The sequence below is a fragment of the Crocodylus porosus genome, unplaced genomic scaffold, assembly GCF_001723895.1.
Source record: "Crocodylus porosus isolate Cpor-Errol unplaced genomic scaffold, CroPor_comp1, whole genome shotgun sequence".
Classification (NCBI taxonomy): domain Eukaryota; kingdom Metazoa; phylum Chordata; order Crocodylia; family Crocodylidae; genus Crocodylus; species Crocodylus porosus.
This window is the reverse complement of record NW_017728886.1, coordinates 43,891,077-43,905,361: the sequence shown is the minus strand read 5'-3', so window position 1 is coordinate 43,905,361 and position 14,285 is coordinate 43,891,077. Positions and strand designations below refer to the sequence as shown.

The window sequence follows — 14,285 nt, the reverse complement described above, 5'->3', positions numbered from 1 at the left end:
ATGCTTATCTTGCTGGGATCCTATGACCCCAGCTGACTTCCTGCCCTTTGGGCAGGGGGCTGGACTCGATGATCTCCCGAGGTCCCTACCAGCCTTGAAAATTTAAAAAAAAAAAAAAATAGCTGGCCCGGGCCAGCTAGTCAGCTGACCGGAAAGGGCAGTACTATAAGAACCCAGGGTAGAACAGCAGTGGGGGGCCAGCAGCTGGAGGAGAAGGAGTGCATCCCAGAGCTCCAAGAAGAGGCCTGGTGAGTGGTTCGAAAGTGGGAAGAAGGGACTATGGAATCCCTGAGAGACAGCCGCCACCCCAGAAGCCAACAGAGGGGAGCCGAAGCATGAACCCGGAGTAAATGTAAGATGGCATGATTACATGTTTGTTTTTATTGAGGGCAGTTATTGTACGCAGACGGGACGAGATTTCTTTTGGTTACTGAGCACCAGTGGCTTGGGCGAGGCTATTAGGGGACAGAGGAGGTCTTGTTTTTGGGATCCACTATGGAGTGGGAACCCCGGCGCCAGTGAGGGTGCAGTTTTTGGGGGCACAGACCCCGGCGCCAGTAAGGGCACAGCTTTTGGGGGACACAAACCCCGATACTTGAAGGACAATCTTAAAAAAGTCAGGGAGGTCTAGTGCACCAGAGTGCAGCTGTATTTTGGGGGGGTTTTTTGGACAGACGGGGCGGGTTCAGGGTTGCACCCTGGTTTTGAACCCACAGCCCTCTGGTTGTAGGTCCAGCTCCTGTGCCTCTGGGCTAGGGACTGTCAGGCCCCAGAAGGGAGCAGGAAAGGGGGCCACGAGCCTCCAGGCACTGGAAGGAAAAAAAGGCTAGAGCCTTGGAGTCAACGCCTGTTTAGGGGCTTTGGACAGGGAGGCCTAGCCAGAGAAAACAGGGGTCTGGCCATAACAGGAGAGGCCCCAACATACCCAATATAATAGGCAGTCTTCTGCTCACATAAACAAAACTTTCCATCAAGACTTGGCAGGAAAATTAGGGCGGGACTGAGGAATTCCGAACCAGGCTCCAAAAGCACCCCATGTAAGGCACGGATAACCAGAAAGATGGTGCCAGGGAGGGTGACCTGTTACATATACCCTCCAAGGGTTGCAGCCAATCTGAGGGAGCCCACTGAAGGCAAGCCCACCACTGAAGATATCATCAAAGTCGTGGCAGACGAGTCCCTGGACTTTCCCCGGGGTGAGCGCAGGCTCATTCAGAGGTCGCTGGAACCCACGCAGTGGCCAACATCCAACACGCATGCCAAGGCAGCATGGAAGTGCACTCTTGAGACCCGGCAGGCATAGAAGCATAAGTAATCTAATCTAAATATTAATAAAATCCCATTTGGACATGCAACATCAACTCATACAACAGGATATTATTCATTGGCTACAACAGACATGGAGGTAAATGACAACAAAGAGGAGACTATGAAATAACTACTGATATGCTTTAACACAAAGGAACTTGCTATATATGCTGGAATAACAATATATCAGCTTTCTTCTCAGAGCCAAAATATTAATGGAAAAAAACATAAATGACCTGAACAGTTCCTCAAATTGATTTTATTAGGTGGAATAAATAGCTCTAATAAAAGAGGAAGGTGAAACAATTTTCTCCATTTAAATTAATAAATTCCAGGTTTAATTAATAAATTCCTGGAAGTATCTATGACAGGAATGTCAAACTCACTTGCACCCCTGAGCCAGATCTAGACCGCAGGGCTCCTCCTGGACCAGATATGGACCCAGCAGCAGGAGAAGCAAGAGCAGGGAGTAAAAGGAAGAGACACTAACTAATGCAGACATCTGTCATCCCCACCCCCTCTGGCACCAACAAACAATGCCACTCCCCGCCCCCCCACCTCCGTGCTCTGGGTCTGCCTGGCCCACGTCCACCTGCCCCCATGCTCAACTCCCTCCCTCCCAGCTGTTGGCGTTGCCTGGCAGCAGCGGGGCACTGTCATCAGGCCCCCTCTCAGCAGGGCAAGGAACAGGTAGGCTCCAATCCACCTGCCCCACTCTCCAGTGCCAGCTGGGCAACCCCCAGAGTGAGCTCCCTTCACTCCCTTTCCCCCCCTCCCATTCTGAAAACAACAATGGGGCTGGGAGGGAGGAGGGGTGTTGCTAAGGGAGAGTGGCTATAGGCTCACAGCCTAAACACCGGCTCGATTCCCCAACACCTGGAACTCAACAGTGAATGTCTGTTGGATGTAAGGGATTGTTGTAACTCATGGTGCTTCGCAAGAGCTGCTCTTCTGCCTGCATCTTAAGTTAAGCCCCCCACTATCATAGGCAAACATGTCTTCCAGTCCTATTCAAGCATCACCTTATATAGTTTGATTTTTGCCCCCCATTCTTATTGGCAAGTTTTTTTTCAAAAGCTCATTCCTCTCCCTGATGGTTATAGACTTTCTTCTAATATCTGGCCTAGATTTATACATGGCCAGTTTATACCCATTTTTCTTGTGCCATTAACACTTTCGTATCTTTACTGGAAATACCAAATCTGATTTTTTTTCATGTTCACTTCCCACTGATAGCTCAGAGGCATCTTGTGATTGACTGATACATCCAAGGTTTTTCTCCCCCCGTCAGTCACCTCAAACTGATGAGCAACACTTATTATCATCTGTCCCTTTGACTGTAACAAGTTTCTCCCACTTCTAGGTCTACAGTCCTCAAGGTCAACTAATCCTTTCTATATAATATTCCAATCCTTCTTTCTATTGACTCCTATTTTGTCATTAGCAAAATTCTGTGCCAAAGTAATTAAATAAGACCAGTGCCAAGATTTATCTTTGAAAAATTTCACAAGGATCTTCCCTCTGGTTCAACAGTTCTTTCAGCACAACACATTGTTTTGTTGCCTCTACTTAAGCTAGTTCATTACCCATCTTCTCTATCAATTTTCTCCATCTGGCATCACAACAAATGCTTTTTTGATACCAAGATTAATTAGATTTTATTTTTACTTGCCTTATAAATGTATTATCTTATCAGACAAATAACTGGCTAGTCTGACATGGGCCACATTTGGTAAATTCACAATGCATTTCAGCTCATTTTCCATTTTTTTTCCATCTTTAATTACTCTTTCCTTTAAAATTTGTTGCAAAGCCTTGCATACTACTGAGGTCACAGTAATGGTTGTGCTGTTCCATGAAGGATTTTTTTTCCTATTTCTTAAATATAGGTATTGTCTTTGCTGCTGTCCCATTGCTCAGCGGCACTGCAGTGTGGATAACCTATTAGGCATTTTGTTATAGGACTTGCACTTTCATGTGTCACACTGTTCGGCGTTCTAGGATCCAGATACTGCCACTGACTTCAGAAAATAAATATTTTACACCATCACTTTTCTATAAGGACTGCAAAATTTGTGGCTCAGCAACAAATACATTAGGGAGGTTCTACCATGTCAAGCCCAGCCCAGCCCAGCCCGGCCCTGTTGGTGGCATGGGCAACCCCTCGATTGGAGGATGAACCCTATCCCCAGCTCGTGGATGGGTCTTGATGTGGGTGAAGAGCCCAATCCTTGAGCCACGGATCTGTCTGCAGAAGTCACAGGTCTTTCCGCGAGGAAGCGACTCCTCCTTTTCCTTCCTCTGTTCTTCTCTTCTCTGCTTTGAGGGCAAGTGGCTTTACCTCGAAACGGGCTGCTGCTTCTGCTGCTTGATTGACACCATTGCAGTTGCTTGGCAGCCAGCTCCTCCCAGCTCTCAATGTTGGCATCTGTTTCCATTTAAACCACTGTTTCAACCAGTGGTCATCAATGTGGGGTCCTATGATCCCCTCTGACTTCCTGCCCCTGGGGTAGGGGACTGGACTCAATGATCCTCCGGGGTCCCTTCCAGCCCAAATGTCTATAAAATCTATGAAATTTAACACCTAGCCATTTTCTGGACCTCTGAGTACTCCTGTCTTCTATGGCACTTCTGCGATAACAAGCATGGGAATAACTTGAGTGAATTCAGAAAAAACACATGATTAAATGTAGGCAGGACCAAGGCCTTACCTGTAAATTGTCTGGGGCCCGGCAGACTTAATTTGTGTCTAGCATCAATGGATCCATCCATCTTTTACAAAACAAATAATAAAAAAAACCCCTAAACAATACCAAAACAAAGGAACAGACAACTAAACATTTTCTTCAGCTACACACAATTTGTGAATCTTTTTACTCTTTTATCTAGTAAGCATCAAAATAAAATGCATTTCGAAACATTTTACAAACCAAAGATTTCTAAAGCAAATATAATGTCAGACAGTCCTACAAATTCTCTTTCTCCACCTTCATTTGTATTCCAGAATATGTTTTAGTGATGTAAACAAAGAATAAAAAAAATACAGTTGTAATGTCCATTAATAGCAGAAATATCTACATGCAAAATACATTCCTTGAACCAAACTTTAAATAAAGTACATGGTGGTAACTTTTTTTTTGGAGAAATGTATTAATTTTATATATAAAAATCCTGAAGAGCGATGTTGCATCAAATTGTCATTTCTATTTCTGTATGCTGTACTACAATCACAATACTTCTTGTAAATCTGTTTAAAGGCTTACTTTAAAAATCTTGTAAATTAGAGCTCTTGAGGAAACTCTGATTTGATCAAGACACATATATTGGCAAAACAAATGTGCTCTGAAGTATATAATTCATTATATGGCCAGGAGCAAGGAATGAGTGAGGAGAGTCTGAAATGAGAACAGTAAGGTGCCTATACATGTGCAGAAAGGTGCTCCAATGAGCTGTATTTACAGCACGTCAGAGCAGACTCAACTAATCAAGTCTGCTGGAACATGGTAATTACCACACACCAGAAGACTCCAGCATCACCTGTATCAGCATCTGCGCACTGAAAAACGGCATCAGGAGCACTTTAAAATACCCATGATGCCATTTTTCAGCATGGGGATGCTGATACACGTACACTTTGGGCACTTTAATTAGAGAGGATCTCAGAGCCATTCTAGTTATAAGCACCCCTCTTCCCACCGAGCAAGTCTATAAATGCCCCTAGTGTCCACATCCTCCCTTTCTACAGAAACGTTTGGAAAATAGAGGAGCCCCTTGAAATATCTTCCCAGATACACTTCCCAAAACACACTATGAAAACTCAACAGAACAGCAAAAAACAAATTTCACAGAAACGTATGTTTTATTGGAAACTTGGAACTCTATTCTAGGGCCTATGATGCTCACAATACGAGTCCTCTTCCCTCCTACCAGGTCTTATCCCATAGTATGATTCCTGGCTCTCCTACTTTGTCCTTGTATTGCAATTGCATGGGTAATTTTTTTTAAATTAGGAAGGAGTGATGTTGAATAAAAAGTAAAAAAAACAACCAAAAACAAAGCAAAATGGAAAAAAAGGCAAATCAGAGGTAGAAAACAAGAGGAAAAACAGAAATGGAAGCAGATGAAGAGACGAGGGCTCTAACGGTGGGTTTAATGGTCAAAAGCAGGGTTTGACAAATCTACATGCCTATGACAAGTGGGGAGAAAGAGTTACTCCTTGTTGCTTTCTGCATAATTTCACTTCTCCTTCTGAAAAATAACTACCCCTCCTCTGGCCTCTGCTGTAACGCAGACCTTTCATATGTGAAGTGAGCATCACTGGAGCTATAATAGTTTTCCCAGTATGCACAAAGACTATTCTACTACTACGTAGCAATTGCTGCACTCCAGTAGCCTCCTACATCTCATGCATCAGCGTCCTCATGCTTAAAAATGGCAGTGGGGGTGCCTGAACTAAAGGTCATCAAGCAAACTTTAATTCAAGCATCCTCACCACCAGAGTGGCTCTGAGAGTCGCTCTAATTAAAACACTGCCCCCACCCCCCAGTCCCCGAAATACATGTAAAAGTGCCCAGAAAGTACAAGCATTCTGGGGAGGTTTGAGCTTGGCTGCCAGTTCTGTTAAGGTGATTAAGGAAACCCAGCTATCATTATAAAGCATAGGGCAGCTTGGAAGCCTTTTGAAGCAGGGTTATCAGGGGATTCTCTGGACACCTCAGAGGACTATGGGAAAAGGATCAAGGGATTTCTTTGGAGTGCTGCTTTAATTGACCTATTTTATATAGAAGCATTTATACTGGGTTAAGACAAAAAAAACCCCCTAATTTTAAAAATCCTAATTTTTTGGACCTAGGGGTTGAGAGGGACTTCTAAAGTGACTGAGCTGCATGTAGCGCAGGAGCGGCTATGGTTTCAATCACTAATGTATTTCTGCTTGGCAACTTCATCAGCTGGTTTTTGGGTATATCTGTCAAGCCTTGTCCAAAAAGCCTGTAGATTTTGGGCAGTTGTGCATAACCTGATATTTTGGAAAAGTAACAGCAATGCTGGACACCATACTGAGGGGAAGGCCAAAGCACAGCACAGCTCCTGTCCCTTCACTTTTCACAGGGAAACATTCTTCCTATGGCCATGTGGGTCTGCTTCACTGGGACACAGCATACATCACACTGAACAGGCCAGAAAAACTACTAGCACAACCTTGCATGCGACTGCAGAACTAACCCTCCAGCCACCCACACTGTATGTACAAGGAGAACTTTGTTGGGTTATATTCTTTGAAACCAAACAGAATTTACCCTTTTTTATTATTGGAGTAGGTGAGACTTTTATTTATACAACTTGATTCCTATATGTCAACATTTCCCACCAAGCAAAGCACATCTACCACTAGCAAGGGGATAAAAAGTCTTCTTCTGTGGGAAGACAGTCCGCTTAACTGCTATCCTGAGTCCCATCCTTCATTTAAAATAAATGCATCTATAGTTGCCAAAACCTTGAAAAAGTATCCCAATTAACCAACTGAGTTATGTCCATCTGACTGTGCCGAGACCCTGAAACAACAGTTCTGAGGCATGAACTGCTCAGTCATTTCAATGACAGCTAATTCCAATTCAATGTCAATACTGTATTTTAAATGTCAGCATTTTTAACTGTCACTATTCATCCCATGTAGTAAAGGAAAGCAAGTACAATCATACTGTGAAGTTCAATACTATTTATGCAGAGAGACAAATCATTTGGGAGGGGACAAAACGATGTAGGATCACGATGTGTAACTGAACTTATTTTTCTGAGAGGTTAGCTTTGAAAAGTCTGCGGCACTCCACTATATTTTCCTAGAGAGTGTCCCTTAAACACGTTATGCAGGGGTTGAAGCATCAGGAACGGTTACAGGAGACTTTCAGCAAGAATTAAGCAGAAGCATAAGGAAGAGGTGGGAGGTAACCAGGACATCAGCCCTGCGATCTGGGGGATGGGAGGGGACACCAAAAATAACAGCAGTTGCACTGCCCAGAGCTGCCTCTGGAATGGAGTCACACAATTGGACACAGAACAAGGTTATATACCTCTGACGCAAAAATGCATGAAGCAGAACAATATTTAAATTGGTATTACACAGACTGCTAGAAGAGTACCACCTCCAATTTACAGATGGGTAAGGTAACACACAGGGAGATGATGTGACCTACTCAACTTCACAAGGCAAAGTACTGACACAATATGAAACTTAATTTTTTCAACATTTAGTCCTGTGAGATGATTAGTGGAAAGTGCTTCCTGTCCAGCTTGTACAAAAAATGTATTGTTAAGTCAGAGCTGCCCTCCTGAGTTTGTGCAGCCCCCTTATTAGTCTGTAAGACAGGAAGGAGAATGAAGCTTAAAGGGACCTGAGGAGGAACACCAGAGAACAAGAATCACAAGTTACCAGGGATCCACAGTCTTTGACAGTATCTCGAGTCCCCCCTCACCAGCTGTAAGTAACACAGCCACTGTAGTTTCCTGTAACCTGTTGCCACTGTAGTTTCCACAGAGAGCTCAAAAGCACCAAGCATGCAGGAGGAAGAGAGGAAAGCCAATCAAGCAGCATCTAGTTTTGCACAACCCTAGTTGCAGTTCTTCCTCTTAGACAAATCCTCTGCACAGTCTCATTTCCTTTTTCACATGAATAATCGGCTGCAGAGGTTTTTTGCAGAGAAAACTGGAACAATTATATATACCCTCCTCCATTGTAGGTTTCCTCCCTACACATGCTAACAAGTTTTCTAGGATCTACTTGGCAATGAGGAATGCTCAGGGGTGCATCCGGGAAGAATGTTCCCTGATCCTTTGAATGAAAGAAACTTGTCAGACAATATTTACTGCAAGGAGCCTTTGTCATAAGATTATTCTAATATTTCAGCTTTCATAGTAAATAAAGTTTTTGGAGGACAGAGAGGCTAATTCTGTTTCCCTTGAAATATGAAGAGTTTTGCCTCTAAATTCAGTGGTACAGGCCCTGTTCTTTAACAGTCAAACCAAATGTTTCCCTCAACAACTCTAACAGAGTAGAAATTTTGGATCACTGACAACACACACTACTTTCTCAAGCACTCCTCTCTCCTTATGTGGTACAGACCATTACCAGAAGCAAAGTACAAGAGAGAGCACAGAAGTAACTAAACAGAGATCAAATTTAAAGAGAAGAAAAGCCAAAGATTAAATAACTGTTTAAACATCTTCTTTATCAGTTACACATTACTTTTAGAGGTTATTTTCTCCTGATGGGCAGTTATATACTTATGTTCAATTCTTATTACATATGACTATGAAATAAAAATAAAAATCTTATAGAATCCTAGCAAATTAGGGCTGAAAGGCACCTCAGGAGGTCATCTAGTCCAACTCCCTGCTCAAAGCAGGACCATCCCCAATGATATCGTCTCACCCAAGGCTTTGTCTAGCAGGGTCTCAAAAAAAAAAAAAAAAAAAAACTATCCAAGAATGAAGATTCCACCATCTCTCTGGGTAACCTGTTCCAGTGCTTTGCTACTCTCCTAGTGATAAAGTTCTTCCTAATATCTAACCTAAACTACCCTTGCTGCATCCTGATACCATTGCTCCTTGTTCTGTCATCTGTCACCACTGAGAACAGTCTAGCTCCATCCTCTTTGGAACCACCCTTCAGGTGGTGGAGGGCTGCTATTAAATCCCCTCTGTCTTCTCTTCTCCAGACTAAGCAAGCCCAGTTCCCTCAGCATCTTCTCAGAAGTCACATGCCCTAGTCCCCTAAGCATTTCCATTGCCCTTCACTGCATTCTCCCCAATATGTCCATGTCCTTTCTCTAGTGGGGGCCCAAAACTGGACACTATAGAAGTCTGCTTTTCTGAATTCCAGGGTCCATGCTCTGCTGCTCCTCTTCCTTCCTTTCCTCAGGATCCTGAATTCAATCATCTCATGATCACAGCTACCCAAGTTGCCATCCACGACTACATTTCCCCACCAATTCTTCCCTGTTTTTGAGCAACTGGTCAAGAAGGGCATGGTCCCTAGTTGGCCCCTCTAACACTTGTACCAGGAAACTGTCACACCAACACTCTCCAAAAACTTCCCGGATTGTTTGTGCACTGCTGCATTGCCGGTCCAGCAGATGTCAGGGTGACTGAAGGCCCCTGTGATAGTCAGGGCCTGCAATCCAGAAATGTCTACCAGCTGTTTGAAGAAAGCTTCATATACTTCATTTTCCTAGTCTGGTGGTCTCTAGCAGACACACACCATGATATCATCCTTGGTGCTCTCCCTTCTGACCCAAACCCAGAGACTTTCAACAGGCCTATCTCTAGTTTCATACCAGAGCTCTGATCAATCATACAGCTCATTTACATAAAAAGCAACTCCTCTTTCTCTTTCATCTTTGGTAAATGCATCATATGAATCCAGACAACACATTTCTATAATATCATACTATTTTGGCTCAACAGCTTGAGACATTCACATGGCCAAAAAGCTTAGCTCACATACTGTGATAATTGTGCTACTGCCAGAAAGATCTTTAAAATTCAGAAAGGGAAATAATAAGAAATAAATTCTACCATTTTAAGGATATAAAAAACTAATGTCAGACTAGACCATGGATGGCTCTTTGTTACTTTTCCTTAAGCAATTATTTTCGATTCAGGATAAATTGACTTAAGACATGGTATTTCTATAAATCTGTAGACTGTCCAGGAAAAAATGAAGGAGTCTAGTCTGTAAGAACTACTGAAGAAAACATCAGCAAAGAATCTTTTTGAGAAGTCTTCACAGTAAAATGCCCTCACACCTTGTTTTCAATGAAAGGGATTAACCATATTATGTAAGTAATCCACATAGGTTTGAACTCTTGAAATTACACTCTTGAGATTTTTACTCAAACATTTAAACACACATATGATATTAGCCAAGCAAATCTTAGGGGTTTTGGCATTTAATATTTTGTTTAAATAAAAAAGTATGTTGAGAGAAATGAAGAACAAAATTCTCTCTTAAATACACTGGGTCAAATCCCGTTTTTTCATTCAGAAATATCTTTCATAATAGTATTAAGCTTCATAGATATATACCTATTTAAAACATACCCGGTAAAGAAGTTTCTCTTATATCTACGATTTCAGTTACCAAAACAGTCATAATTTTTTTAAGTTTTCCTTTATTTTCTCACCATTCAACTTCAAAAGAGAAAGACAATATCAGTTTCACTATTATGTGCTGTTTTGCAATATCTAGTTTCAGACACTACAGTGGTATTTATTGCAGGAGATTTCTTAAAAACATTTCTATTAGTTTCATAAGTGATCATTGTTGCATGTGCCACTTCGGGACAAAAATTAAATCAACAATGACTAACACTGTAGGATTCTGCACTTATTGTCAGATAGCAAATTTCAACTTCAATATTTGCTTAAACAAATAAAAAGATTTTTTTTCTAGCTGACAGACTTTTGAGTTGACCATATGATGTGAAAAGTCAAGCTGTGTTCTTCGTGACTACACTGTATATCATTACCATAATACAAAACCATTTCATCTGCTTAATGCTATTGTCTTCAAATGGAGTTCAACAGCATTCTAACAGCAAGGTCAAATTCTGCCCCCTGTTAATAACACCCTCAATTATATCTGTTCATTTTCTTTGACCCAGTTGGCCTCTACTCTCTCCTTAGTGTAGTCATCTACACCTGTGAAAAGCAGCAGTAAAAATGCCCCTTTTCTAATCTGATAGCCCTTAGCAGTGCATAAATAAAACAAGTGTATCAATGAAAACTGAACCAAAATAGAATCCTGCTCATTCATATAAATCCAGATATGTAAGGTCAGTAGTTTGTAAAATCCTTCCACCAGCCTAGAATTTGTCTCTGAGGAATTCAAGCATGCCAAACACTTCAATGATAAATGTACACTGGCGACCAAGATTATCAAATGCAGTTCAGTCCCAACCTATGCTTAACTTAACCTATCCTAAGATGTGACATGCTAGTATACTGACACACCTTGCCACCTACATTTTCCCTGAACTTGAAACACTCAAAGTGGTACATGTTGTAAGACATTACTTCAAACATTTACTTCACTGAGTAGATTTAAACAGATTAATCTTTAAAATTACCTGTAGTATATGACAAAGCAGGCAAGTTAAAGTACATGTATTAATGCCTACTTCACTTGTGCATGTAGATAGACTAACTGGTATGAAGAACCTAGTCTATATAAATTATCGATTCAGACAGATAAGATAGATGGTGTAATACTAGTGGGTCCAAACTCCTTTTTAGCAACACATTATATTTCATTCCAGTTTCACTACAGTAGCTCTAAATCTTCACAGATGTTCTTTAAAATAAGAATTGTTGTTCAGAATGCAAAGGTTCCATATGTTTTTTTCAGATCAGAAATAAGCATGAAGGTCACCAAATGTATATTGTTTACATATCACCATGTAATCATAGCTCGTAGTCACATAAATCTGAATGCACCTTTCAGTTCCAAAGCTTCAAAACCCAGGATCTCATTCTCAATTTCTGTTAGCTTAATCAACCATAAAGCAGGCTAGGAAATGAGACAAGGTCATCAGAGCTCAGCTCTCTGTAAGTCATTTGAAATTATGCTCACTTGCCAACTCTAACAAAAATATGCACCTAAAAGACCTCAGTGATCTTTTCAAAACCAGATGCAGCTGTCAAAACCTCCCCTGAACAAAATAAAATTTAAAAAGGAATCAAAGATATATAGGAGGAGTGTAGTTTACCTTAATTGGAGCACAGCTAAACTGAATTTTTCTGTTTACTGGAATTTCATCTTCATCTGGCAATCCACTGATTTCCGCATATTCCATATCAGGCTCGTAATAGTTATTTTCATCACTGTCATCCTGATCATCCTGTTCTGTTCCTGTCTCTCCCCAGTCAGAATTATACCTTGATCGGACCCTATAGACATTGTAGTCAGAGTGCATATATACATGTGAACTCTGAAAGTTATTCAAATCTTCCTGCACTTCCTTTCCACTTGCATCATCATAGTGGGACTCAGAAGATACACCTGTTGCTACATCGTCACCTGCTGCTAAGCCTCTTGACAATTCTACAGCCTCAGCTCCATCAGGGGCACTCTCCCCGCTTTCTGAAAGTTCTTTTGGTTGTAAAGAAATTTCCAAATCTGTTTTTGCCTTATTCCTCATACAGAGCTCTTCAGACTTTTCACCATCAATTGTATTGACTGACTCTTGCTTATTTGCTGCACGGTTATCAACAGAATCTGAACTTGTTTCCTTATTCTGTCTTATTTCTTCATTAGTTTTTGAAAGCAGCAAACTGCTTACAGATTCTTCTCTTATTGTTGATGATGTACTGTTTTGCTGAGAGTTTTCAACAACTACTGAACTTGTACTTTGTTTGGCCGGTGAAGACCAGGTACTAGTTTCTTTTATAGGACTGAATCCCTCAAGGTTTCCAACAGTAGAGGGTAGATTTGTGACGGCAGAAGGCAGGTTTAGTGGATAGTGACCAGTTACAGAGTATTCTTCATTATTTTCTGACTTTTCCAAAGTTATTATATTATGCGAGTCGGTGTTTTCAAACACTGCACTGAGCTGGCTCACTGTCGGAGAAACAGCTTCTGTCCGTGAACTAAGACTGTCCAATGAATCGGTACTGCCCCTATTAGACTTTGAGCCACACAGCTCATCTGGGAGTTCATTACAAACTCCCTTCTCTTTCTTCGGGGAGTAGCGATTGGAATGTCCCATTTCATGAGCATTTCGCTCAAACATCTTTCGAGTTTCAGTAAATTTGGAATAGGAAGGACCATCATGCATAGTATCAAATCTACTAATCCGTTCTGAAACCGAAGACTCCAGTTTTACAATTGAACCATCTGTTTTCTCCACAAATTCTTTGGGTCTAATCCTTCTTTGAGGAGATGTGGGTCCACCTTTTCCCCTGCTTTTAGGGACAACTCCACTGCTGTCATTGGGCTCCATACCCATCTGCATAAATAAGTTTTTAATCCTATTGACATTGGAGCCATATTTCCTGCCCCGGCTCTGCTGAGAGGCCTCTCCTTCATCTTTTGTTTTTTGGTCTCCATCTGATTTTGGCTTGTCGAAGGTGCTTTTCAGTGCCTGGAACTCAGTTCTGTAAGCGTTCCTGTGAGGAGAGGCACTTCGGAGGGTTGATCTCTCCCCTGAAGACTCTGTTTTCATCATGTTTACTTCAGGAGTGAAAGGCCAATGAACATAATGACTGATGTACACAGCTCTCCAATTTCTGCGACTACTGAAATTCTGGTGGAGAAGCAAGTGGTTACCTCTCAGGCGACTCTTGTCTGCTACAGAGCCATATCCAGCAGCTGATCTGGCAGACACTGTCTAAACATATGCAGGTAATTGTAACACCAGACAAGTGGCAAGGCCAAGGACTTCCAAAAACAAAGGTTGACTTAACCTGCAATAGAAAGGAGGATTGAATCAAGGCATGCATAAAGTACTCTTCAAGTCTACGTACTTTGAAGAAAGGGGTATCTATTTAGAAACAGAAATTGTGTGACAAATGCAGGGAGCAGCCTTCAGGCAGCCTCACTACCAAGCACTACACATGCCTGTGAAGAGGGGCAAACAGCAAAGGGAACATGCCATAATTGGCTGGTTTAAAAAAAGTTGGCTGGCTCACGGAAAACCAGGCAGCTGCCCCGGTGCTAGGTATTAACCTGTCCCTTCCAAAGCCGCAGGGCTGGCAGTCCACGCTCCACAAACACCACCAGCCCCCCGCCCTGGCACAGATGAGGCATTCAAAATCAGGGCGAGAAAGGCAGGGAGCAGGCGAGTGCCAGCGGCACTCCCTCGCGCCGAGCGCTGGGCAAAGGGCAGCGGGAAGCAGAGCTCACCCCTGCGAGGGGCGCGGGCGCTGCAGGCCAGGGGCTGAGCCGGCGGCACCGCCCGAGCCCGCGCGGCTCCTTCCGCGCC

At 42.4% G+C, this 14,285-nt stretch overlaps 1 protein-coding gene across 7 annotated transcripts in view; it reads right to left on the bottom strand.

Annotated features, from left to right (window-relative positions):
• Window positions 1–14,285, bottom strand: part of PPP1R9A (protein phosphatase 1 regulatory subunit 9A) — a 238,152-nt gene that overhangs the window by 223,095 nt on the left and 772 nt on the right. For all 7 annotated transcript variants that reach the window (XM_019533470.1, XM_019533487.1, XM_019533524.1 and 4 more), the window contains exon 2: window positions 12,072–13,767. In XM_019533470.1, the coding sequence (XP_019389015.1) occupies window positions 12,072–13,529 (1,458 nt within the window). In that variant the 5' untranslated portion in view covers window positions 13,530–13,767. The remainder of the gene's footprint in view (window positions 1–12,071; window positions 13,768–14,285) is intronic.